The 28,000-nt window shown below is 45.9% G+C and overlaps 2 protein-coding genes across 7 annotated transcripts in view; one reads left to right on the top strand and one right to left on the bottom strand.

Annotated features, from left to right (window-relative positions):
• The window catches only part of MCPH1 (microcephalin 1), a 231,755-nt gene that overhangs the window by 66,815 nt on the left and 136,940 nt on the right, over window positions 1-28,000 (bottom strand). The gene's annotated exons all lie outside the window — the stretch shown is intronic.
• Window positions 6,357-28,000, top strand: part of ANGPT2 (angiopoietin 2) — a 51,785-nt gene continuing 30,141 nt past the window's right edge. Inside the window, exon 1 of one of the 3 annotated variants that reach the window (XM_057697007.1) lies at window positions 6,357-7,034. In XM_057697007.1, coding sequence (XP_057552990.1) covers window positions 6,747-7,034 — 288 coding nt within the window. In that variant the 5' untranslated portion in view covers window positions 6,357-6,746. The remainder of the gene's footprint in view (window positions 7,035-28,000) is intronic. The other 2 variants (XM_057697005.1, XM_057697006.1) reach the window with 2 other exon arrangements.

The raw sequence follows: 28,000 nt of genomic DNA, 5'->3' as shown, positions 1-28,000 counted from the left end.
GCAAAGGTGAATTCTATGGGGCCAATGCCCTATTCTAAGCGGATGACACTTAATTTTCTTCTAAATAGAACGGGCCAGCTATTTTATGGAAAATGCTATATATGTTTAATTGCAACTAGGGCAGGAAACTGTGCTAAACTACGCATCGTACTTCATTTCAGACAATGTATGTATTCTCAAAGGTACATCACACTCTTGTAGCCAGCTACAGCGGATGAAACGGAAGGAGAAAAAAAAAATGTTAACGCCAGAAAATCAGAAAGGCAGCAAGAACGGATACTTAAAGCGTAACTGATGCGGTCAGACAAGAGGCTGGATTTGCAGAGACGACGTCCTCAGTGAGTACCACCTGACTTTACGTCTGCCTTGCTGTGTGCACTTCTGAGCAGACTGTCCCCGCTCACAGACGCCATGGGTCCAGGACACTGAGGCGGGCACGTGCTGGCCCCTCTGTGACTGGCTGCCTCAGCTCAGGGGACCAAAGGTCACCGAAAGTCTGGCAGTGAAATGGGTTCTGTCTCTGGGGTTGTGTTTGTGCAGCACAGAAGCGATAGCTCACGTGAAATGGAGAGTCTCCATCGTCTCCGAAGAAGGTTGAGCTCTGCCATGGTGAAACCGGGATACAGAAACTCCCGGCTAACCCAAACGTCTCCTTAGATCCACGGACGTAAACAAACGGCACAGGCAGACTTCCCAGGTGGCTCAGTGGTTAAGAACCTGCCTGCCAGGGCAGGGGACACGGGTTTGAGCCCTCGTCTGGGAAGATCCCACATGCCGTGGAGCAACGAAGCCCGTGCGCCACAACTACTGCGCCTGTGCTCTAGAGCCCGTGAGCCACAACTACTGAAGCCTATGCGCTGCAACTACTGAAGCCCATTCAGTTAGCAACTAAGCCCGTGTGCCACAACTACTGCGCCTGTGCTCTAGAGCCCGTGAGCCACAACTACTGAAGCCTATGCGCTGCAACTACTGAAGCCCATTCAGTTAGAGCCCCCCAATAAGAGAAGCCACTGCAATGAGAAGCCTGCTCACCACAGCAAAGAATAGCCCCCGCTCACCACAACTAGAGAAAAGCCTGCACGCAGCAACGAAGACCCAACGCAGCTGGAAAAAAAAAAGGCACAGGCAAAGCTGACGGAATCCCTGTCAGCTCGCCTCACTGAACCTTGGTTTCCATGTCCACTGTAGGAGCAAGATTTACCTTCCATGGCTATATGTTTGTGTATGTTGATATTTACACTTATTCCTCTGTCTTTATGGCAGCTTTAAGGGTTTTTCTCTTTGGTCCTGTTTTCAAATTCCGTGCTGGGGATTATCCTTCACAGGCTGCTAGAATCAGGGTTTAGTATCAGGTCCACCTGGTCAGCAGCTCCAGGAAGAGGCCGCACCAGAGCTTCTGCAGAACAGCTCCAGCCCCCACCTGCGGTTCTTCAGGTTCAGCTTGACAAACGTGGAAACGGAGCAGAAATAGCGCTCTTCTGTGAATCATCCCAGAGGGAGCCTGCTTTCAGAAGCTGAAACACTCTTTTTTTTTTCCCTTTTTTTCCTTTTCCTTTTCCCTTCCCCTCTTTCTTCCTCCCTCCCTTCTTTTCCTTTCTTTTTTGCCCACTGTGGCTTCTTCTTCAGCCCTCATTGCTGCATACAATTTGGGAAAAAAAAATAGTAAGGATAACTTTTTCTCTAGCAACAATTTTATGTCCAGTGAACTTCCTAATGGTTTCCCCTGTACACTGAACACTAAGTTGTAAACATGTTGATTTAATTTAGCCAGTTTTAAGAAGGCCGGGGACAGGGAGGCAGATGGGCAGGACGCCCCCAGAGCCCCTCCAGCCCCAGCCCGCCAGGGGCCCTGAGTCCTGAATGCACCCGACTGCCGGCAAACGGCCCCAAATGAAGAGTGTCCCCAGCTTCATTTCATGGGGTATTTCAGCACTGAGAGTTCCTCCTACACCAACACAGCACTTCCCAAAATGTAAGCCCATGCTGGCCCAACACGCTGGCCCCAATCATGGTCTCCGAGGCCTGTGGACAGTGGTGACACAATGACGGACACTGGGCAGGCATGAGACTGACTCCAGGGATGTGCCCAGATGTGATGGAGAAGGACCCTGGCACAGAATGTCAATAACTGTGGGAGACCAATGTGCCTCCAAGCGTGTCTGAGTGGTTTCCCCATATTTTCCAATTAGCTATGGGCTTTCAAAGCGTACATTTGCCACATACACTCACTGCTCAGAAGGCAGTAACAACCCCCTCCCCGGGGCCAGCTGGTCCACTTCCATCCCTTCCTTTGTCCAACAGTATAACTGTCCCCTTAGATACTGAGTATTAAACTGGCTCCCTGGGAAGAGCAGAAGTCATGCAGGCCTCCCCAAAATCCTGACTGGTGATCCACGCCGTGGGGGCTGCCCTGCTTTCCAAGATTTACAGCTGGCGTCATTTCTTGGCTTCTGGCTTCCAGAGCCACCACTCACACAGGGAGAGCATCACCGGTGGCTCTGGGTGACCTGGGGCCTCCGGAAGGTGGGGGTCAATGCGATCCCATGGTCCTGACATAAGTGGACCCACATGGACACCGGACCTGCATTTCTGGAGCCACGACCAATGGGAGATACTCAGGCTTTCCCCACACGTTAGGGCTTCTGTTCATCAGGGCAAACTGAAGCCGAGGGGCCTTGCTCAAAGTTCTCTGTTACGCCGACCTCTTTCTTTCAGGAAAGAGGTTCACGTGGTCTTTCTGGTGCCTTCAAACGAGGATTTACCTCATGATGGAAAAGTGTAGAGGGAGAACTTGAGATAGCGCTACAGCGAATAAATGGGAGCCTCCGAAATTTCAGCTGATGACATACAGCATGGGGGAGAAAACAAACATTATTAAGAAAATAAATAGCACCATGCACAGCTGTTCGGCAGAACTGTTGGGACAAAAAAAAAAAAAAAAAAAAAAAATTGGTTGGGCAGGAAGGCAGCTTTTGGGAAGCCTGTAATAATATTTCTCGTTTTATAGCCCCATCTGCCTTTAGCAAACCTGTCAGCAAGTCATTGAAGGAAACTCAAGATTCTCTTTGAAACTGAACAGCTCTGAGAACCACAGTCAAGGCTGTGTTTAGCTCCCATCCCCAGGCCGGGGTGGAAGTGGCCCGGAGCTGCCAGTTGCCTGGTGCTTAGGAAACAAACAAGCACGGGGGTGAGTCTGAAACCTAGGGTGGGGTCTTCCCGCTGGTCTGCCCTTGGGCAGCCCCCCACCCAGCTCTGCCCCGTTCTGGGGTCTCCCGCTGCTTCTCCCATGCTGGTCACAGCAGACGTGAGCATCTTCTCTGCGTTTCCTCAGTGACGCGTCACTTCAGCCCGGCGTCCAGCCCTGACTCCAGAAGGTGTCAGTTTCTGCGGAGGCCATGCCCGCGTTGGCCTTGCACCGGTGGGATGTGTCACTTCACACTGGGGTCAGTTCTCCTGGTGCATCTGCCTCATCTCACGGTGTGGATCCAGCTTCGAAGTAGCACTTTCTTTCTGGTCAAATGTTCCTGTCCCTTCCCTAAGTCCCTTTTCCCTGGCCTGTCTCACACATCTCAACCCTTGAAGAAGCCGGGCAGTGCTCCGAGGCACGAGAGGTTCCCTGTTTACACTGGCTGTGCCTCGAGAGTGGCCTCGCGACCACGCCACACTCCCTGGCGACTCCCTCGGGCGGGTCAGCAGACTACAGCCCGTGGTCCGTTTGGAACGGCCAGTGAGCTAAGAATGATTTTTACATTTTTAAAAGGCCGGAAAAATCCAGAGATTATTTCACGATGTGAAAATTATAATAAATTCAAACTTCAGAGTCTGCGAAGAAAGCTTTGTTGGAACACAGCCACCTCCCGTCGTTTGTGCACTGTCTCTGGCTGCTTTTACGCTATGACAGCAGACTCGAGTCGTTATGACAGAGCCTGTGTGGCCCGAAAATCTGAGATATTTACTATCTGACCCTTTACAGAGAATGTTTGCCAGCCCCTGGTCTGCACAGAGCCTCCCCGCGGCTCCCAGGGAGGGATCTCCACGTAGGTACCTATGAAGAGCTGCTCATGGTACACTCTGACCTTGAGGAGATGGAAGAGGAACATCCACGCCACCTGCGTGCGGGACCAGAGCCCTGGAAGCAGCACTGGCTTGTGGCTGGGTGTTCTCACTGGCCACTCACCACATCCCGTTGGTGAGGGGTCTCCTTCCCTCCCTCTGCTTCTCTGTGTCTGGCATTCTGTCATGTAACTCAGTACCCAGCAGACAAGGGGTACTTGTGGTACACGCTCTTCCTGTGGCTTCCTTTTAAACCACCAGATTTGCCTGGGAGGCAGATGGATGATTTTTAAAACCGCATATGCAATATTAATACCTTATGCTCTTTCCAACGGGGAAGAAACTCAGAAGAAAAAACAATGTGCACCCATGTTTCTGCTTCACGTTTAGCCACAGAATAACAGTTATAATTTCCGATGGTGCGAGAGCTAATTTCCATTGAATGGAAAGTGCTGATAGAGAAAGTAATATTCCTAAATAACATGCATTATTCTGTATCATTTTAACTCTAAAGGTGACGCTGAGAAAGAATCATCTCCTTTTATAAGTAGGGACACTGAGGCTTAGAGAAGTTAAGCATTTGCTTCAGATCTCAGTGAATCTGGGTTCTAACACAGGTCCTGTCTTCAAATCCTGTACGCGTCCCTCTACAGTTAGTAGCCTGAATGAGTATATTTTCTTTAACGTGTTCCTTTAGTGGAAACCATGTACTAGAATCAAGTTCTAGCTTTCCTGAGCCATCAGGCCCTCTTGAGAATTGGGGGAAATCTACAGACGGCTTCTCAGAAAGCGACACAGGCTATTTTATTCAGGGATTAAATAACAGGATCTTGGGAGGGATCAAATGACAATGTAGTGCTGAGTGCAAGGAATAGCTTGAGATATCATAATAAAAATGTCTGCGATTCCTATTTGTGAGAAAGCCATGGATATTGACCGCTGCTGTTTGTGATGTATTCACAGCTAAAAGAACGCCTATGTTTCAGTTAGACTTCAGTGAAAAACGAAGACGTCATTTCCTGTTGAAGTTTGTGGACCCCACGAATTCTGTCCGTGGACCTTGGGTTAAGAACCCTTGCTCTGGAGGTAACCTGGGAGCCAGCCCGTGCGTAGGAGGGATGTTTTGGAAGGTCTAATTAGGTCTTTTGAAACAACTCACTATACAAATCTCAGTCATCCAAGAATTAAAATCATAAAGTCCCCTGAAACCTGATCTTGCGTGATTAGACCGGCACCGGCTTTATGGTAGATGAGGTCCATCGGGTCAGTGCTGAACAGGCCACCACTGCCTGGGGGGAACCTTGTGCACTGAGGCATAAAGAGACCACCGCAAAGGCTCCAAGTCCTGCCGTGCGCACGCTGGCTGGTGAGCGAGCACACGGTCAACCTCCGGAGTGCTTAAGTTCTAGCTATTGAAGGAAGTACCCTGGAGGGTTTACAGAGCCTCAGAACTGAAACAGAAAAATCTTGGGAGTTAATGCAACCCTTGAATTTGAGGGATGAGGACTTTAGAGCTTGATTAAAAAGAAGTGATTTGCCTGAGTCCAACACTGAGTGGGACTGATTTAATTGATTCTGGGTAATATGTTACAAAATGATGGGATTTGAGCAAATGCTGACCTGATGAAGGAGAAGTTAATGTACGCCTCCCTCAACCTCCTCTTATTTAAATAGATTTCTCTATAGATTACAAATTTAGTGGGCCATTACTCAGTGCAGTATATTTTAAGATTACTTTGAATATTGAAGTGGATACTTTGCTTAAAGGATGAGATGTCAGAGCTCAGAAACTGACTTTCCTAACACAATGCAATAAAGCGAGGTGTTCCTATCCAAGTGTTTTAAGATGAAAGTTCTGCATACTTGGCTAATGGTTCAAATATCAAGGAATACCAATGAAACTATTTTCCCTATGAAAAGGCAAAGAGTTTACAAGAGCGAGACTTCTTCCTCTTTGTTTGTAATAACAAAAATAAACCAAAGCCCTGACATATTTGTAGTATTTTTATTCCTAAAGGAAAAAACAGGAACTTTCATTGTACTTTAAAGTTATCCCCCTAGATACTTGACCAGCTTATAGCGCTGTGAAATCAGTTTCAGACACAGGAGACCGACAAGCTCTCTCTAGGAAATACTCAATTAGGGTGGTGCCTCTGAAATGCCCAGGGGTCCTGTAACCGATCGCTTTTTCCCAGAGGGTTTCTGCAGCATATAGTCGTGGTTGGACAGTACACATCATGCCCAGATTTTTCCTGTGGCCTGGTTACTGACCCCCCTACAGGAAGATAACGGACAAGCCGGGAGGGCGGAGCAGCCGGCTGCACATGTCTGGCTGCTCTTATCAACTTATCATATAAGGAAAGGAAAGTGATTGATTCGGACCCTGACACGGCAGAATCTGGGGGAAGAGAGACAAAGGAGCATTGACGCTGATCTGTAAGGCGAATGCAGCCCTCACGAGGGAGCAGGATTAGTCTTCCTCCTGCAATCTGACAGTTCACTGCGGGAGCGGAGAGGAGACAGCACGAGAAACCAAGGTCGCTGCTGGAAAAGGAGGGAAGAGGAGACTTTCATTGATGGACCCTGAGCCATGGCTGCAGAGCCCCGCGTCTGAGAGGACGTCTTAGCGCCGGGGAGTCTCGTGCGCCTTGAAGTTTGCTGAGCTGGTGGTTTATTACCGACAGAAAGAAAGAATGTGGCAGCTTGTTTTCTTTACTCTGAGCTGTGATCTGGTCTTAGCCGCAGCCTACAGCAACTTTCGGAAGAGCATGGACAGCATCGGGAAGAGGCAGTATCAGGTTCAGCACGGCTCCTGCAGCTACACGTTCCTCCTGCCGGAGACGGACAACTGCCGCTCGCCCTCCAGCGCCTACGTGCCCAACGCGGTGCAGAGGGACGCGCCGCTGGACTACGACGACTCGGTGCAGAGGCTGCAGGTGCTGGAGAACATCATGGAGAACAACACCCAGTGGCTCATGAAGGTAGGGAGCCGCCCGGGCCGGCGGGGCGGGAGGGAGGGAGGTGGTGGCTGTCACCTCTGAATGAACTGCCGCTTGCTGCACTCTATCCCGCCTTGCAAAGGAGTCGCAGTGGGGGAGTGGGGGGGAGGTCGCTGGAAGAGAGTGCGGGGACTGATGGAGTGAGGTCTCTCAAGTCAGGAATCTTTATGCACAGAGGAAGCGCGGTTTGCGGCACGACGCGTAGGCTGTTTTGTTTGTGCCCGTCGTTTAAACTCAGTGACACCCTTTACCAGGGACGTTATAAACCGGTTGCAGGCACGGGAGGGAAGCTGTGAGCAACAGCAGCCCCGGAGCCAGGAAAAACGTGACAATCACGTTAATTACTGATACATAACGGATGGAGTCAAGTGCTTTACCAATTTCCTGAATTTATTTACTAAAATAGATTGGGACTCTCGGTAAATGAGAGGAAATTAAATAAAGCAGACCTTCCCTGTCTCAGAACATCGGGGGCTTTATCCCGGGGGGTTGTCATTTGTCGGTGGGGGTGAGTCTTCTAAGCGTGAGAGGGGGTCCAGCCCTGCAGCCCCAGCTGTTGCACCCCCGGCGGTGAAGGTGACCCCACGTGGGGCAGGCGTGAGGGGCGTTTCACTGCAGTTAAGCTGTGACAAGACACTACCGCGAGCACACTGTCTCGGACTTTTTATAGAGAGTTGGACTCAAATAGGATACTGAAAGCTCAGCTTTTCTTTCACAAGCCATTGTTTTCACATATGAAGCTGTTTATACAAACCCCAAAATCACCCTGGAATTTTTCCTGATGTGAACTCTATATATTCTAAAGGTTTAGACAAATTGCACGCATAGATTAATCACTGACTGTTACAATGACATCACCTCACAGTGCTTACACGGCAGAGAACGTGACAGTTTAAAGCCATATGGGAACTTTAATAACGAGCTGGTTCCTCTCATTCAAAACTTTGCCCCGGTCTTTCACTTCACGGTAAGCCTTCTGTTAGGGCACCTTATCTTAATCTCAGAATAGATCTTGGCTCCTAATCTGTGTTTCTCATTAGCTCTCCTATCTTCAGAGAGGAAACGACCCAGTTATTACTCTGGTCCTGAGCCGAGATGAATGAAAGCCCTTGGCACTGCATTCAGTGTAACAAGAGGGGTCGCTTCAAATCAAAGAACAGAAAACAACAAAAACCTATCAGGAAGACTCGCCCTGTAACACGAAACTCATTACTTGTGTCTACAAGCACTACCCCTTCTGGGCAAATTCTCCAGTAATATTCTTTCTTTTCATAAGAAGTTCCCTGTGGTGCTTTAAAAAATCTCCTAAAATTCATAGATGTGCAAACAATAATGTTAAACTTAACAAGTATGCAGCAACACAGGTTCGACTATTTGGAAGGCAAACTACCCTGGACATCTGCTCACTCTGCCCCTTTCTTCCCGAGTCCTTGTGCTCCCGGTGGCATGGTTAACACCAGGGCTGGCGGCCACGGTGTGAGATGAAGGACGTCATTTGTAGTAAACATTCTAATCTGCCCGACTGGTAAGTCATCTTGTAAGATAAACAGTGGAGAAACATAAAAGAATGTCTTGACAAATGCAAGACTGCTAAATTGTATGTGGTTAATGAAGCCCACACTAGGTACACCTGAAACTCCACGTGCAAAGCTCGTATTTCTTTCTTAGATAAATAACCCCCTTCTCTTTGACCTTTGAGGCACTGTTTAAAGAAGGAAAAGGACAAGCAATTCTACATGAGGTGACCAACATTTTTTCCTTTCCAGGTTCAGTTAGTAAATATTTGAGCAGCAGCACAATGGTATTTCTAAATTCTTTCTTTAGCCATCTAGCTAACTATCACTGAGTGCCTTCATGTTTATCTTTTCACGGGCTCAGCACCTGTTCTGCAGGCCTCCAGGACAATGCACACCTGAGAAAGTCAGCCTGTGCTCCCACTCTGTTTACTGGCTTCTGGTTTGGGAATGAAAGCAAAAAAGCAAACATGAAACCCGCTTAAAGTGATTGAATGTAACCTCTCTGCTTGTTTTTTATTTCTATGTTTTGTCACCTGTGATAATAAACACTGCTTTTCTCATAAGCAAGAAAATCATATATAATGGCATGCTAGATAAGCCGCGATGGTCAACATCACAGTCAAACCCCTGTCGATAGATTATGGCAGAAAGAAAAAACACCATTCTGTGTTTTGCATTGTTTTGCATGTTTCCTTTTCTTCAGGGCTGCTTTTTATGATTCCATACTTCCTTTCTCTCCCTGATCAACACTAAAAATGAGAGGGAGAAAAAAAAACACTTTTAAGGTTTTAAGAAAACTTGTCAAGAAGGAAAATAAGACCAAGTTTCTGGCTAAGCTCAGGGTAGATGAATAACATTTCACCTTCTGAGGGGTTAGCATCCCATCAGGAGCCTGGACTAAGAAAGCTGTTCCGCACATCATCAAAAGATGCCACTCTGCCCCTTTAATCTGCCAGGCAAAGGAAGTGTCAGACTTGTGAATGAGTGCAAAGGAACATGAATGGAACCAAACAGGGAAGGCTCACTTTCTGGTTAGCGGTTAAACAAGGACAAAACAAACTGTGATAGTTAGGACACCAAATACACCACAATGACCTAAAAAACACTGTGTGTCACATTCCTTTGCTAATCGTGCAACTATTCTAAACCTCTGCCCCTGTGATGGTAGACACACTTTATAAAAACTGACAAATAAGTTAGCAAAATGGATTGTATCTTGCTAGGAGACAATGTATATTTTTTTCCAATCAGATGAAAGGGGGAAAGGAAATAAACAGTTATTTCGCACTGATGAATACTTTAAAGTTATAAACAACTGCAAAGTCTATTGTGCTTTAAAACAATGTTTTGAAAAATAAAGCTAATGCCTGTTAAGTTGATGCAAACACTTCCTTGTAATCTTTTTTTTTTTTTAATGACAGAAGCACAGGCTGGGAACTGTAAATCTGAATTGAGATCCTTTTCTTTCTTTAAAACTAATGACACTATATCCTTTTAATAACGTATGAGAGCTACTCATTAGCTGATCTATAGGGAACAATCCAGTTTTGCTCCTAAAAACAAAACTGTTGTCAACGGGAAAAACTGATGGTGAGTGGCTCAGAGGAACTCAGACCACCAGCCCCTCCCCCACGCCTGCCAGGTACTGAGTGAGGAGGGGAGAGAGAGGGAGAGAGAGATCATGTGTGGTTGCAAAACACTCCTTAGCTGTATATCCAAACCAACCAACCAACCAACCAACCAACCAACCAGAGCCTGGTTCACTAAAGGAAAGAAAAAAATTCCCGTTGTATTCACAGCCAATGTTCTAGTGCAGTGTTAAAATAGAAGCACCATTCCTGTACTGCCTTGCCGTCTCCTGAATCATGAAACGTGATTGTGTTCAGTGTTAGAAGCAAGTTCTGTGCAGATAGGCCGACTAGGCCTTCTATTTAAGACTGCAAGAAAACGATCACTATTACTATTTAATTATATATTAAAATCATTATCGTGAGGGAGGAAGAGATGATTAAAGTTCCACTGTGGTGGGAGAAGTACAACATATTTATGATTGGAAAACGCAAGTTTAATATACCATTTACTATATACTATGTAGGATGTATAGTGCAATATATAAAATATGCATTTACTGTATGTAGTTTGTATTATATGTATAGTGTGCATACGGCATTTGTTTTCCATGGTCAGGTGGCCTGTGCTTACTGAGTGGGGCTGTCTGACACCCTGGATCAACTATGTAGGTATCACACCGTGGGGAGACGGAGACTCGCCAGCAGTGTCTCCAGGTAGGAAGAAGGCCTTGTGCACACACCTGCCGTCACATCTGACCTTCTGTTTAGATACTAGGTAAGGCGTAGCCTCCACACTGTGTTTTGAAAATTGGTTGATGTTAACCAATATGGTCCTTTGCAGTTTACAAACAGGTTGTCATCCAGAAGTTTGTCTGTAAGCCAGTTACTGTACTGTGTGGAACCTGAAGGGGTACTGCCCTTATAAATGGTGATCGGATGCTCAAGCGGCCCATAATGCTTATTTTAATCCATAAAATAACTGAAACTTTGTATATCTGTAATTCAAGAACAACAGTTCCAATCAACCCCACCAGTGTATGGATAATTACAAAGTCAAACCTTTAAGACAGTAGAAAATAGGACGTAAATTCTCCTTTCTCGTAAACTTCGGTCCCTTTCTTCAGGATGAACGCTTAGAGATGTTGTGACAGATTTAACACCAAAATGAACACATTTCCTTCTTCTTAAAGCGTGTACAGTGCTATCATACAGTGACCAGAATCTTTTCTTTTTTTTGGCTCACAAGTGACATGAAAAGAGGTTGAAAGAAAGATTTTATTTAGGGGAAAACAGCAAAATTTGGAAGGCTAAGGTAGAGGAGGCTGTGGATTAAAGGGGGTGTGTGTATGTGTTAGAGAGGGAAGGAGAGATGGGGGGAGGTGGAGGAGGAGAGAGCTACCTGTGATGGACTCCATCGCCTATCAACACAGGCAAGGGGGCAGTGGGATGGCTACTTTGACAGAAAGGAGGTGGCTGATATTGTTCCACAGTCTGGACACCAAGTGATACGAGGGCCTGGACAGCTTTGGATTTCCTGGGTTGAGATCAAGAGCACATATGCAATGAATCACGAACAGACTATTTCCACACCAGACGCTCATAATTTGCAGAGCATCTCGATTACTTACTGATACTGACAAATCACCACACTATCCTCTCTCTTATGACAAATATACACATATACTTATTGTAACTTATGATATACTGCTATACCTATGCATATAATGTATATTTTTTATTAAAAATAAAATGTCATATATATACTAAATACTGTGGACTGTGTAGTACTGTAGTATCTATTTATTGAAAAAAATCTGAGTATAAGTGGACCTGTGCAGTTCAAACTCATGTTGTTCAAAGGTCCACTGTGTATTTGTGTGTGTGTGTGTATATATATATATATATATATATGTTTCTTTTTCCCTCTTTTTACTACATCCTTCTTTGACTTGAAGGAACCTGACAGTAATATTTTTCTTCTAAATTTTTCTCAAACTCTTCTGATATAAAGAGAGCCACTCAACTTTCCAGTGACACTTTTATCACTGAAGCAATGGCGTGATTGGGGCACAGCAATGGAGTGGCACTGAATAATTTTAAAGCACTTTGCACACCTTACCTCACTCAGTCCCAGAAATACCTGTAGAACACAGACATGGTAGCTCTGATCCCGCCTGTTCTGAATCACTCATGAACACGGGTCAGGGAATATCAGTGTGCTCTGCAGTGTAGAAGTCTTGCATGGGTGACCCAGAGAGGAAACACAAACACGGAGAAGCATGCACATCCCTCTGACAAAAAGCAGACTTTTGCACGGGGCTGGAAAGATGGCAGAAAATCGCCAGAAAATCGCCGGGAGAAGTGTGGGTGAGTATGGCTAGTGTTATTTCTTAGCTCATTAGCATAAAGGAGTGAACGCTGCTCTAGCCTCCCACTCCTTCTGGGGTGTTTACAGTTCAGGGCAGGCGTCACTAAAGTTCACTTATTGTTCAATAAATATTTACTGAAGACCCATGTATGCCCAGGCAGTGCTCTAGGTGCTTGGGGGAATCAGTGGGACAAAGACAAAGACTAGAGTCTGCCCTGGTGGGGACTCGCGGCATTACACCACCACATCCTCTTTGGGACACATGGATCAGAACACGGGGTGAAAGGAGACAGGCGATCCGGTGCAGGAGATGTGGAGTGTTGGGGGCGGGGGTGGAGGGCAGCAGTGCCAGACAGTGTGGTCACTCCACTGAAGCCTCTTTTATAAAAGGACAGTCAAGTGGAACTACTACAGAATGGTCATTTTTCCTGATTACCAAAATAACAGGTGGTTGTTGTAGGAAGTAGCCCACATACAGAGCATGCATTAAAGATATTCTGTATAATTCCAGCATTCTGAAATAAGCATCCTTACTACCTACTACATATTTACGCCTGTGTTGGAATGGTTATTTAAAAAAACAGGATGTATATACTATAACATTATGTACACCTATACCTATCTGATAACTTGTATCTCTTTTATTAACTATAAAAAAGGAAGTGGGTCTGAGAGGTTAAGTAACTTGGTTGACATCCCAAGTCAGTAACAGAGGCATTTCCCACCACCTGTGAGTCCTGTCTTAGGACGAGCACGGGTGTTCTGGGGCACACTTTGGCACCCCAATACCAGGGCATGCCAGCAGTCTTGGCATATGACGGCTATTGTATGGACAACCTGGTTATCAGGTAACACTTGCAGTCTTCCTATGTGGGGATGGTGCCAAAGCTGCTAAGAAGAAAAAAAAGAAAAAAGTAATTGGGAATATCTTGTGTGTAAAGTAATTACACGAAATTCCACTCTGTAGTTCAGAAGATAAAAACAAACTATACGATATAACCAAGAGAAAAGTATGATAATTCTTACAAACTGGACTGAGGGTAACAGCCTGAATTTCACAGTACCACCTGAAAGTCTAGGCATATAAAGTTCAGTCCCAGGAAACTAATGTGTGACCTGCCCTATCGTCTATTTGATTTTAAAAAATGACTAGAGTGTATATCCCATCTAGCATTCTACAGATAGATATAAACAAAAATGCCTTGACATCATGCTATTCATGTTTAAAATGAGAAAATAATGTCAAGCTCAACGATTTGATGTAATCACAAGCAGTAAAAAAAAAAAAAAAAAAAAAAAATCACGGGTAATGTTTTAGAATAAAAGTTTCAAAATTTATCAGGATAAAAATGACTGTTTTATATAAGGTTTGAAAATAAAGGCATGAACTCTCTAAAGCCACCTGAACTGAGAGGCAGGTGTGCTAGCTGTCTTTAAATTAATATTTTAATTAAATATTTCCCCATGAAATCTCCTTTTTTTCTTATCCTAATCTTGGCATGCACTGCTGACTAAAGATGTGAAATCCACTAGAAAGCTCTGAGAAGTGGACCTAATCCTTTTACCATCATCACCCCTTCAACCAGCTAAAACCATTATCTTGGCAATTCAACTAGAGCCTAATTAAAACCTCTGCAGGACCTGCCTGGGGGTGCCTGGGCCGGTAATTACTTTCCTCCAAAATCTGCCTCATTCCTTCCTTTGGGCAACCTTTTACCCAGCTGAGAATTACTTTTGGAATCTTTCTATTAACCTGACAACTTACCACTACGAAGCATTCGCTTCCAATGTTTAATATTTAAAAAACTAACAATCAAGCAAACTAAGAGTAAACATTAAGAATGTAACCTGTCATTTTTAAAATATGTGATATTATATTTTTCCATGGACAATGGTGATTTTTAAGGGAAGAGATATTTAGATATAGAGGTCTTGGGAAATACACTATCAAGTTGACAGTTTCCTAGAGTTTCCCATTGTCTGTATGTGCTGAATATTCACAGTAGTTATTGGTCTTTCAGGCAGAGAATATTAACCAAGTCTTAAAAGGAAGGGAGTGTTCAACGTCTCCATTTCTTGATTTTGTTACATTCTGTCTAGACCATGTTAATACTTTCTCACATACTAAGTCTTCTCAATGTGAGAGGGGCTCTTCCACCAGGGTGACTTAACCTGCTGTTTAGCCTGGTGACAAGATCTGCCACCTACATCTCCCTGTCTTTAAGTACTCAGTATTCCAGGACATACACATTAGCACCTTCATTGTGATTGTTCCAGCAAATTCTGGGGATGACGCTTAAACCGATTGTGGGTCAGCCTCTGTATGTCACTAATTAGCATTAAGTACTGGGCTGAGCATGCCTCACATGGGAGATTTCCACTTCGGCCACCAAAAGTGCGCCTTGGTGGTTGGGTTCAATAGCAAAGGTGTCTAGTGTCACGAACCCACAGGAAGGAGGCCACGCCCTTCGGTATAACCTGCTGAGTCCTGTGGGACTTGATAAGGACAGCTAGTCTGACAGTCTTCTTGCGCCGGGAGCTGCCCCCTTCTCTCTGAATGAGGAGCCTCTGACCCTCAAGACCACCACCCTGAAGGAAAAAGAGGTGAAAAAAACCGGGACCATGTCAGGGGTTTCACTTCTGGCCCTAGGCAGCCCCAGGAACTGAGCCAAACTAGAGCAAAGGGAATGATGTGTCCCTGCTCTCCCGAAGTTGGAATAAAGGCATTCTATACCAAAAGAAGAGATCTCCCGGACACACTTGGTCAGATTCAGAGAAATCTAAATAGAAAATGAACCATGTTTACACATGAAGTCCACCCTATCACCATTAACAAGCATGCCTTTGGGCAGGCTTGTTCTTTTCCTGTGTTTTAGTGTCTGCCTTAAAGATGCAGACAACTATATAACCAGGGAGGGCTGGCTAGGCTAACTGATGCAGTCTGAAGCTACAGAATACAAGCTCTCATTTCATTCGTTCCTCCTTATATGTAGTAAATGATCTTTTAAAAAAAAATCAAAACGATTTTTTTAGAGCAGTTTTAGGTTCACAGCAAAATGGAACGGAAGGTACAGAGATTTCCTATGTGTTCCCTACTGCACCCCCCCCAGTCTCCCCATTACCAGTGACCCTCACCACATGGTACATTTGTTCCAATCAATGAACACATCATCACCCAGAGTCCACAGTTTACAATTAGGGTTCACTTTTGGTGTTGAACATTCTATGGGTTTGGACGAATGTATAATGACATTGTATCCACTATTACAGAATCACACAGAGGAGCTTCACTGCCCTAAAAATCCTCTGTGTTCTGCCTATTCATCCCACCCCCACCAACCCCCAGCAGCGTGAATCTTTTACTGTATCCGTAGTTTTGTCTTTTCCAGAATGTTATACAGGTGGAATCACACAGTATGTAGCTTTTTCAAATTGTCTTCTTTCCCCTAGTAAAAGACTTGTTATCACGATTAACTGTACATTTGTTTAGTGACCCCTTACCTTGATTACTTAACTAAGTTAATTAGCTAAAACCCCCACAGCGTACCTTCAGAAACATAAGGTTTTCTTGCCTACAGCAGGGACCTCGGGATTATTAACGTGTTTCAAACAAGAAGATGAATCCAAAAGTGGGCTGGAAACTGTGAACTGCCACAGTGCTGCGCGATCATCATGATTAATTTTAATAGTGACACCAGAAACATACTTATGAAGATTTGTACTCTCTCTCACATTAAAGACTCTAACTCTACTCAGTCTTATTAGGTTTATACCTTCATACCTGACTTTATACCTCAAGGTACATCTTCACTCTGTAAGACAATGAACTTCCTTTCTACATGGAACAGGACAGTTGTGTCTTGTAAAAGGTCCTGATTTATATCAGGTGGCTGAGTACCTCTCTGTAGAAATACTCGGCTCAAAAATCATACATAGCATCTTCTCCTGAACCACCCTACTTGTGCCCCTACTGTGCTCCCAGGTAATGCCATGAGCCCAAAACAGTCAGACTTTATTGTTAAATTTATTTTTTTATCACTTCAGCTAAGAGCTATGTTACTCTTCTGCATGTTCTGTTTTTATAGATGAAGATGGCAGGAACTAAATGAATATTAAAGAGTGGGCGTTGTTCTGGGGTTAACTAGTCAGCCTACACATCTTGGTAGAAAAGATTCAAAATTCCTAAGAGGTATTATTTCCTCTGGGCTCCTGCAAGCATTTTCTCTGCCATTAGCTTTGTGGAATCAACAAGCTATTATCAAGTCTTGATTATTTGATGGATAATTATAAACATTAGTCTGAAGATAATTCGAGAGTTCCTTTGAGTTTTATTAACTACTATCTAGTCTTTGGAATCTTGAAAAATTATTACATACAGATGTAGCTTAAAATTTCTCTAAGCAAAATGGTCTTCTTAATGGGAAATACTGGTACAAAAATGCGGCTAAAGAGAAGATATTTTGCTGAGTAACATAAAATAATCAAATTCTGACCACAAGCCAATTATCTATGTTTAACATTTGGTTTTTGTGTATGAAATTCCTTATTATTTTTAGCTACTAAGGAATACGTTTTTAAAATTCCTAAAAAAAAATAAAATAAACTTATCCAGCCTTAATTCAATAAAGTATTAGTAACAGGAATTCCTGACCTGGTCTTAACTGCAAAAGTGAAATGCTCTTAAGAGCAGTGACGGTTGGGATAACGCTATTACAGATTGAAGAACCAACATTAATCAGAACACCACCCCCTCAAAAAACAAGTGTTCATTTTGTGATGTGTAATTAATTGTCCATATTTTAAAATATGGTTTCCTTTTCGGTTACGACGAGCACAATAAATCTATATGTGCTTTCCCTGTAATTGGACAAAGCTTACTCCGTATCATTTATTTATCGCAACATGATCAGCGGGCCCTGTGCCGCGTAGGTTTTACCGCTGTCGTCAGATAGTGTCTACTTTGCCTTCTTCACCTGAAATACCACCACCATTAAAATAAATGGTCTGTGGATGAGGGGAAAAAACAGGTGAAAACATCTGGTGAATAAACAACTCTCTCTACTTCACTGGGACCCTTTCTCTATCCACGTCAGTTTTAAGTAATTCAAAATCCTAAACCAGGAACGCAGGTCAACCGCAGCAGCTGCGGCGTTAAGCCGGCACCGCTCTGTCACCTCCTCCCTCGACTCCACTTTGACGCCAGCGTACTTTGCTGGTTTGTTGAAAAACTCCACGGAGTTCTCGCAAAAAGGATACCGTGCATGTGGCAGCAGTCACGTGAGGTCAAGGCCCCTCTCCCCGCGCGGCTGCGTAGCTGTCGCTGCACAGGGGCAGGAGGCTGCCGGCTGTCGGGGCAGCCGCGGGCACCTACCAGGTGCGTGTGGCCCGGTGACACCGGCTCACTCAACCTCGCGACAGCCCCCTGAAGGCTGCCACCCTTCTTCCTTTCCTGAAGACATGCAAGCTCAGGGGGCATCAGGGGGCACGGAGCGGGCGATGCCAGGAGAGCTGCCGCACGCGCCCAGGCGTGTGCACCGCCGGGAGCAAGCGCCCCTCCGGGAGCCGCGGGGAGGCCGACTCGGCCGACGGTGGGGGTTCCCCGGGCCCGGCGGAGGCCAGGAAGGGTGGAGATGGCGAGGGACCCGCGAGCTTCCGGAGGCACGAGGCCGCGGCGCAGGGCCGGAAGCCCAGGCCTGGCCCACCTGCGCCCCCGCTGCACGCCTCCCGGCTCGGCTCTCTGCCCCTCGGCGCCAGGCCGAGGCGGACGCGCGGCCGGAGCCCGCCGTTCAGGCCGCCCGCGGGGGCCCGCGACGCAGCACACGCGCAGACGGCCGCGGCCACGGCCCCGCGCTGGGTCGCAGGGCGGCGGGCGCGGACGAGCGAGGGGAGGTGGGCCCGCCGAGGCAGCCGGTAGGGGTCGGGGGCGGCCAGAGGAGACGCCTGGAGCGGCGGGCCTCGTGCGCGCGCAGCCCTGCTCCCCCAACACCAGGCCGGCCCGCGCGGCTCCCGGGTGCAGACGCCGCTTAGGCAGGCCTGACGCGGAGCCCTGTGCGTTTCATGGAAGCCCGCACTTTTCTTCTCTGTGTGTTGCCGTGTAGCTGAGAATGAAATCAGCACGTGCGAGGCGCGCGGCGCGAGGGCGACGTGCGCACGCCCGTGGGGCGACCGCCGGCCCGCAGCGCCTCCTCGCAGCCCCTGCTCTGCCCTCCGCGCTCCGCGTTGATTCCGCTAGGCTTTGTGCTTCACGTCACGGGAAGACAGTGTTGTTCCCCGTCAGTCTTTTAAAAAATTATGATGATTTCCGCGATCCACCCAGGTCGCTGTGCGTATGGAGCGGCCCTCCTCCGCGACCGCGGGGCGCGGCGCTGCGCCAGCACCACACGGTCATGTGCGGCTGTGGCTGCGGCTGTGGCTGCGGCGGCCGCGCAGGGAGCCCGCCCTTCTCACCTGGACACACCCGCGCGCTGCCATGTCGTCTTTCCTGTGTCTTTGAAATCGATAGCTTGGACGGACCCAGAGCTTCCTTGCACGATTTCCAAGATTAACCTACCCTCCAATGACACCTGCTTCTCAGAAAGCAGGTGGCAGAGCGGTGCAGGTGTTTATTCCCGAGCTGCCCAGAGAGGGCTCCTGAGGACTAGGTGAGCGCACTGTAACGCCGCTGAGGGGACGGCGGCAGGCGGACGAGGAGGGGCGGGAATAAGCACAGCCGACAGCCGAGGAAAGAAGGGGCGGTGCGAGCCCTGCGCGGGGAAGGAAGCCTGGGCACGCAACACGGCCGCCCGGGACCCTCCGCCCCTGCCCCTGGCCGGCCCTGCGCCCCTCCCCTGACAACACCTTCTCTTCCAGCATCAGAGAGACACGATTCTAAACCTGCCGTTCTTCCAGACAGGCGCTCGCCCCCGGGAGCACCGGGATGTCCCCCTTTCCGGATCTTTCTAAACCTATTCAACACACGTGCCTTCCGGGCATCGTCTTGGAGACGCACGAGGTGTGCCTTCGGCATGGCGGCCTGATCCGGCCTCCTGAGCGGCTGTGGGGACCCCTGCGACCACAGCAACGGGCTGTGACAGACCAAGAGCTGCTTCCCCGAGGTCGCCTGCGGTAGAGCTAGTGGCCACCAGGGAGGAGGAGTAAGAGGAGGGTTCATACGCGGGTTCTGCGTCTGCCACTGTCGTCTTAAGGAGATTTCCGAGGACAGCATGGACTTGCCCCCAAAGCCAATCGCACTCCAGGAGACCCACGGTTTAGGGGCTCAGGATGGATGAAAAGAGGTCTACACACACCAGCTGAAAGTGCTGGGATGCGGGATGGATGTCTTGGAAAGAACCTTCACTTAAGTTCCAGCTATGGCCTCCTTAAGCGGAAGCACTCCTACTCCAGGAAAAGGCCACGATGCCAGCGGAAGCAGCCACTCATAATTTGATCGCCAAAGAGCAGCCAGAACTCCAATGTAGGTCCTTCCGCGGGGGCGGGGAATGCAACAGAGACACTAAGCCACAAAGTTGAAGCTGGCCTGTGGGCCACGTTAATTTGAAACCAGATGTCTACAGCTGAGGGAAGCTTTCAAGAATTCACTACCGCTGATAAAATTAAACTAGCTTGTAGGCCTCAAGACCAAATCACAGCAGTGGCCACGAGGTTTTTGGTTAAAAAATGGGGGTGAGATGACTCATATTTTGATTGAAACAAACAAATGAACCCTAACAACAGGAAGACTTCTGCCACTGTTCCCTACTTCCTGCGTGAGCCCTTGTTCCCACCCCCACTTCCTGTCCCCCTCATCCCCACTTCCTGTATGCCCCCTCGCCCTTCGTCCCCACTTCCTGTGTGGCCCCTCACCCCTCATCCCCACTTCCTGTGTGCGCCTCTCTCCTGTCCCCGCTTGCGTGTGAGCTTGTTGTTCCCACTGATTAGTCAATTACACGTGGCTCTTAAGTGACTTGTGTGAATGCGTCTGGGGCCCTGAAAAAGACAAGGCGCTAGGCTGCACTGCCACACACTATCCCTCAGCAAGCACTCGCGTATATAAATATCTGACCCCCTAAAGATGAGCGAAGTGAGTCGGCCATTCTGCTGTGGCCCAAAGGGATGCTGTGGCCCCTCACCCCATTGATAGAGAAATCTCTCTTAAAATTATTTTTTTTCCCTTTCAACTTGTGAGTAAAAATTCAAGCGTGTAGAAGAAAAAGTCAATTCTGAATGACATGCTTTTTATAACTCATGGCGGTGGGGTGAAAGGGGACAGGAATTTTCCACTAGCTGCCATTGGAGTAGAGACGCATGCGAGGCGTGGGCTGAGGCAGAGGGGGTAGACCTGCAGAACTGAAACTAATTATGGGAAAATGATGCAAGTCCCTTGTACTTCCACCGCAAGCATTTGAAGAATCACACTGAAAATTTATTTCCCAAATTGCTTCAGTGTTCAAGTACATTTGGCTTTTCTGTGTGCTTTAAAACTAGTTCAGCTTTGAACGAGTGAGGATGGCAAGCGTGCAAACTATAAATGACATGCAGAAACGGCCCACATTACTCTTGTGGAACTGGCACCCATGCGGTTCTTCCACTACCCCACTAAGAACACACCGGCCTGAGGCCACCGCGCTGCCACGGAACACACGCGTGGTGCTCTGGGAACTGTGCTTATAAAAGTGGTCAGCCTGAAGGGAGACACCGTGCCAAACACCGAGCTCGCGAGAAGCATGGCTGTTTTCTCTAATGGTTTCTGAGGCTGGGAAAATATTCAAATACACGTCCTAATGAAGATCTTATATGATATACTAGCTCTTTTTTGATTTACTGGTTTTCCAACAAACTATCAAATCATAGAGAGAGCCATTAAAGACAGTATCTGGATTGGGGGCACGTACGGAAGGGGTGGATTCAGCTTACACCCTACCAAAGGCAAGGTTCTATACAGGATGTTCTGGAACTCAAGTAACCCAGTTATTTATGGAACATGTTTGCCAGTTAGGTACTGCCCAGCTTCTCAAACTGTGGAATCAGATTGGACACCGCCACTCCCATTTTAAGTTCCATGCTGATTTTCCTACAGGACTCGCTTTTATCGGCAGTAACCACTAAAAACCCAGCTTCGCTCAGTGGCACAGTCTCATAGGGTTGAAACTGAGCTACTCCGAGCTTCTAATTCTTCCAGTACTGACAGATGTTAAATATTGTTGGATTTCTCTTGAATATTTAAACTATCTCCATTGTTCTTACGAGTTTGCTGCAGGGACCCAGGGTGGCTCCGCACACACTTTGGGAACCCTGATTCATTTGTCCCATTTAATTTTCAGGCTAACGTAGCACAAAAGGCATTTATATACTCATTTTACGAATAAGAAATCTGAGGTTAAAAAAGTTGACCTGGTAGCTAGCATTCAGCCGAGCTAGCAGTCACAGCCAGGTGTGTCCAAGTCCCCAAACCTGTGCTGTGATAGTGACCCCCACAACAGCTTCAAAAATCACACATGTAACTTCTCTCCAACCTCAATCCGACACAAAGCTACTTTATTCACGTTTTTATAATGCTGCTCAAAAGCAAGAGCTACTTGAATTGGAATATCTCAAAATACAACGAAATTCAACATATTAATTCATTTATTTTACTTTTCTCAGAGCAATTCTGTGTTCACCCCAATGGGCAATGGACAGCACAAGTATTCAAAGGATAAATCATTTTCTTCCTAATACTTGAAGCCACTGAACTCCATCAAAATGCAACCCATGACTCAGACATTTATTTATTTATTATTTATTTTTAGACTAATGGGAACTGCATGAATTCTTTCTTGGTCTTCCAAGAGCAAATGCCTTTTATGCTTGATCCGGAAAGAACTGAGTTTCGGAATGTTAAATTACTAATTTACCTAACTGAATACTTTTAACCCTTTTGGGGCAGCTGGAATGGTTTAATCTACAGCGCTCTGCAGACAGCCACTTTAAAACCACTTTTTCAAAGTTCATTTCTTTAGGCGGTACTTGGGTACAACCAGATGAAAGCTGCAGACAGAGGTGAATAAAATCACTCACAGTAAGTAGGGTCGTAATGTCACCACAAAATTTATCAAACATTTCATTTTTAATATCTTTTCCTTTAAAAATATTTTTATTGAGGCCTAGAACACAGGAAGTGCATAAAGTGTACTAACCTTAAACTGACAGCTTCGTGAACTTTTAAAATATGAATTTACTCGTCTAACTAGCACTGGGATCAAGATATAAAACACTTCCTGCGCCCGGAAGGTCCCCTCATGTTCCTTCCCCATTAAGGACCTCTCTTGCACCCTCCTAAATGCCTCCCAACCAGAAACCATTATTCTGACTTTTGTTGTCATACAGGGGTGTGGTCTACTCTTGAACTTGATATAAATGGGATCATATAGTAAGTACTCTTTTGCGTGGGCTTCTTTTGCTCCACAGGCTGCCTATGACAGCCTTGCATTTTACTTGTGATCTGCTATGTTACTTTAAAAAATTGAGTTGTAGTGCACTAACACATCAAACTGGTCCGCTGGGAGCAACATTTACAAGTCAAAATAATAATTCTATTGTGAGAAGGAAAGCAGTGAAAAGTGCTCACCAAGGAATGTTACTTAGCAGTTTCAATTTGGTATCATATACTTGGCCACAAAGCATTCCAAATCCTCAGGATTTGGGCAGCTCAACGGATTTTATATATAACAAGTTAGTATGTAAGAAAGGTTCATTTTATGACAAGGTGTAACTCTATATGCCATATGGGTGTCCTTATTTAAATGGATTCCTTCTTAGAGTGAAATTCTATTAAAAATTAGGATGGTAAGGAACTAATCATGTAGAAATATAATAATGTGATTTAAACTCCATTTGAAGCAGTGACATGTTTACTTTATGGCCAAATTTTGCATCTGCATTCGTCCTTAACCACTGGAGAGAAAGTGACATGAATGACATGCCCCTGAAACAAAGGTTGAAATAAACTCCAAGAATGAGTCAGAAACAACACCATCCCTAGAACTGGTATTTTGTAAAGAGAAGTTTGATACAACATATATTTTGTAGCAAGACACTCTCTTATTTTGGGTCTGGAGGCCTTGGAAGACATAATTAGAAGCTCACTGATTTGTCCAAAGTCATAATCACTATTTGCCGTTCCCAGTGGAGGTTCTCTTTTTGTGGAGCCAAACTGCAGTCATCCACAGCTCCAAGGGCCTGCGAGCCACAGCCAGAAGGAGGACGTGCATAAAAGAGGGACACGCGTAAAAGGGGAACATGCATAAAGCTTCCCCATGGCCTTCCAAAGTGAACTGCAGGCCCAGCTAGACTAGCAAAACATTTCAGTGGTGAACAGTAAATACTTTGATATGTACTTAATATGCTTCTTATCAAATTTCAGATCAAGAAATAAAAATGAGTTATAATTAGTAAAAAAAAAAAAAAAAAAAGCCATACTATTCTATTTGCCACCTAATTTGGGCATTGAATATTGTTCTGCTTTCATTGCATTGTTTTCGATTAGAAAAAAAATTTTTTTTTTTTTTTTACTGTTGAGCAGGTTTAAAATAGTTGTTAAAATGCTTAAAAATGCATTACAGCTTTAAAGATTAATCTGCAAAACAGTGTAATTAAACAATTTGTATTTCTAATGTGAGTTTAAAAAAAGGATTGATTACTTTTAAGTTCCTTTGCCTTTGAAAAGCACAGGCAAGAATATGACTCCCTAAAGTATGCGCACATAGGCCACTGAATTATGTAAATAAATATAAAAATAGGAAAATTTTTATAGCTTTAAGCCCTTGAGAGGACGGAACCAGAGGTCAAATTAGAGATAATATATTACAAGAGGTAAACTTTCCCTCCTTAATGGTTCAAAAAAGAATGAACTTTAGCTGCTATAATCATAAAATTAAAAAAGCTGCAGTTATAGCTTTGTGAACATGAAAAGCAAAATGAACACACTTGTCTAAATATCTCCCAGCACCGTTACGGCAGTAACTCTGACTAGAGCGTGATGCTGAATGAAGCCCTCCAGCTCTTCCCCACCACACACAAGGCACCATCATGCACACTCGGCTCATAGAAGTACCAGTCAGTGGAGAGAGTATACAAATATATGTTGTATCCATTTATTCGACTCCACTGTAGTGTATATAGAAGGATGTTTGTGCAAGAGAATATGCACAGTTCAGAAGAGAGTTATCAGCCACGCCCAGAAAATACCATAAGAACATGTTTTTGCTGATGGTGGGTCAGTAGTACATCATCACATACAAGGGGATGGAATCCTTGATGGCTAAGTTTTCATGCAAATTAATCCTGTGTACTTTGGGGACCTTCCAATATTACCCTTGAAATTCTCTCCGCTGGAATTCTCTCCACCTTTCGGTTCCCTAGCAGAGGAGATAGAGCAGCAGAAGGGCTTGGCTGGAGTCCGCTGTGCGGCACTCAGCAGGGTGTGCAAGGCCCAATTCTGAGATTTCTCAAGCATTCCCATCTGTGTTCCCAACACCCCCCACCCCCCGTCTTTTAAAGAAACAACACAAGCTTCCTGCCTTCCTTATAGAGAACTAGTTTGTTTTGAAAGTATCTTCAAGACAAAAACCATTTAAATTCCTTTAGCCTTTTCCCTTTCGTAGCCATTTAGTATAGTAATTGTGACAGTGTACATTTATTTCATGCTAAAAAGGGAAAAAAAGTGCTCCAAAGATGATCACACTGTCCTGTCCCTAGAAATCTACCCAGGATTTTTGCAAACCCACGTAATATAGAAAGAGCAGAAACAGGACAGATAAAAGACATAAATAACCTTTGGGATGTGAATACTTCATCCCAGAAGTGAAAAAGTAACACTGTTAACACCTGGCAGCAAAGTTTTCAGGTGAGTACAGGTACACCTGTGTAGTGGTAAGAGTCCTGGACTGGGCTTTGGGTCACCAGGTTTTGAATTTTCACTCCATTACCAGCCAGCACTGTGACCCAGGTCCTAGAACCCTCATTCATATAATGGGAGAGTTCAACCATGTTATTGATTTCCAAAGCCTTCCTCTCCACCCAGCCTTTGAAGGTCTATCACCCTACAGACCTGTGACAATGGGTAGATATATTCTTATCTACATTTACCTCACACACGAGGACATATGTGTGTTTATAAATATGCATGTTCATGAAACATAATGTTTCAGAGATTCTGCCTGAAACTGAAATATTTACTTGCTTTATTTTTTTCTTAGTGCACCTTAATTTCAGAGAGGCAAGAACACTTTAGTGTCATTAAAAAAGAAATCCCCACTATACTGTCATCTAAATTAATCAAATCTCATTCCCAGAGCTGAAGTTTAATGGCTCCCATTGTAATAACTGACAATTCAGTCCCTTTTATGAAGGACAGACTAGGTTTATGTTCCCTTTCTACCTCTGCAGGGAGCATCACTTACATCTCCTAGGCTGAGAACAAAATATCCCAGGCACCAGACCAATGCAGGAGTCTGCAGAAGGTCTTATGTGCTGTCGGGCATTTGCAGTGGGTAAAGGGAAGTTCTCTCAGTTGTTTTGGCTCAAGTTCAAGTTCGATCTTCTGCATATGGTGATCTCGGCCTCGGTTTTGTCTCCAACCCCACCCTTTCTCTAATCTATTAGAAACACTGCCATTTTCAGAAGAGCTGCTTTCATGACAGCTCTCAGCAACATCACCAAACTTGCAGATGTCATGTCAAGGCTTTAACCCAATGATCCCACATGACCTGGGGTCCGGAGCCGCTCACCTTGACCTCGCCTCCCATCACAGTAGAGATGGGTCCACGGGGCTGAGGGTGAGGCTGTGAGTGTTCTAACCCAGGGTTTCTGCTCTGTGAAGAGGCCTGGGGACACCCCCTGCTACCAGAGAACATCTGGAGACCAGGGCCAGTCCTCTGGGTCCCCCTCTTCCAGCCAGTCCCACAGGGAGCAGTCAGTGGGCCTCAGTCCCACGGACCCCCACTTCTCACCCGACCCTCAGCCTCCAGGACGCCAGCGCACCCTTGGGGCCCCTGCAGCACATCCCTGCCCAGCGAGGGATGGGATGCTCTTTCTTGAGCCAGGCAGAAAGTTCTCAAACACATTTCCTAGGGCTCCTCAGAATGTCCTGTGGGATTTCTCACCAGTCACCATGGTGGTGGTCAAGGGAGTCCCCGTGTGTGAACTGGCCTCCTCCGCCCGCCTTCCCTCGCCTGTCCCCCCAGCCTGCTCCCTGGGACCACTTCCTAAGTAAACTTCCTGCATGTGTGCCTTTGTCTCAGGCTCTGCTTTGGGGGAAACCCAAGCTAAGGCAGCATGAGAATCAAATGAGATTAACTATATCTATATCTATATCCATATATAAATATACAGAGGCATTTTGCAGTTGTAAATTGCTATAACTATTCTTGCTGTGTATAAGTGTATATATGACCTTATATATGATCTTACTGCATTTTATTTTCTCCCTGATTTACAAGTTTCTGAGAGGTTCTATGAACCAGAGCTCTAGCAGATATTTGGGCAAATACATATGTATCTTAAGAGCCCTCTTAAGAGCTGCATCTTGTGTAAAATGTGACCCCTTTCCCACATGAAATGCCCAAACACGTCTGTTGCTATAGCAGCCTCATTATGCTTGCATATATTTAAAAGGGATGCTACTGATGAAAAACAGCCGTTTTATCAGTAGAAAATGACTGGAACATCTTGAGGGGAAACATACATTTTGTCCTTAGATTTTGGAGTGATGGTAAGGGTAACATACAAAGAGGCAAAGAGATAGTGAGTGTATGTGCTAAAAACCCCCAATTAAATAGTGAGAATGAATATATAGTTAGCCCACAAATAAAAGCAAAGACTTACGACTTGATGGAACCCGTACAGACTGGCGAACTCGAATTATTTACAACTTTGTCCCAGGAGGAGGGACAAGCTGTGAACTTCAGGATGGCAGCAGCTGTGCCTGCAGCTCTATTCCTTATCATGTCCTCAAATTTACAGCCAGCACTGGGCACACTTGCAGTCTCTATACTAGTGGAAATAGGAATGTGGTTATCTAGACACAGGATCAGATAACGGAATGTCACTCACAAATTGTAAATACCAAAAAGTGAAAACTGGGTCAGAACAAATTAGTTATAGGAAGTGCCTGAATGGTGCTCTGCAGGAGGTGGGGGGGGGGGTCCACATAGTTACGGGAGGAAGCAGGTTTTCTTATTAACCACCCAGAAAACCTGTGCTGTTAGGGCCTTGCTTCCCTTGATGTCCTGTCTGCTGGACGCTAGAGAGGACAGAGAGGGCCAGAATTACGGTGTGGATGGAAGCAAGTGGCTTTGAAATGGGCTTTTCTGGGAGACATGAAGTCAAGTACGGCATCAACACAAAGAGGACACGGGGAGACTCGCCAGCTCATGGGATATCTGAGCATCACCTCCAAAGTGCGTGGCAATGCACTTGCCCCGAGTCCCCTGCAAGGTTTGAGACGACAAAGGTTTGCCTGAGACGTGCCTCTCC

The sequence above is a fragment of the Hippopotamus amphibius genome, chromosome 10 (assembly GCF_030028045.1).
Source record: "Hippopotamus amphibius kiboko isolate mHipAmp2 chromosome 10, mHipAmp2.hap2, whole genome shotgun sequence".
Lineage (NCBI taxonomy): Eukaryota > Metazoa > Chordata > Mammalia > Artiodactyla > Hippopotamidae > Hippopotamus > Hippopotamus amphibius.
The sequence above is the reverse complement of the archived record's forward strand: the minus strand, read 5'-3'. Positions and strand labels throughout refer to the sequence as shown.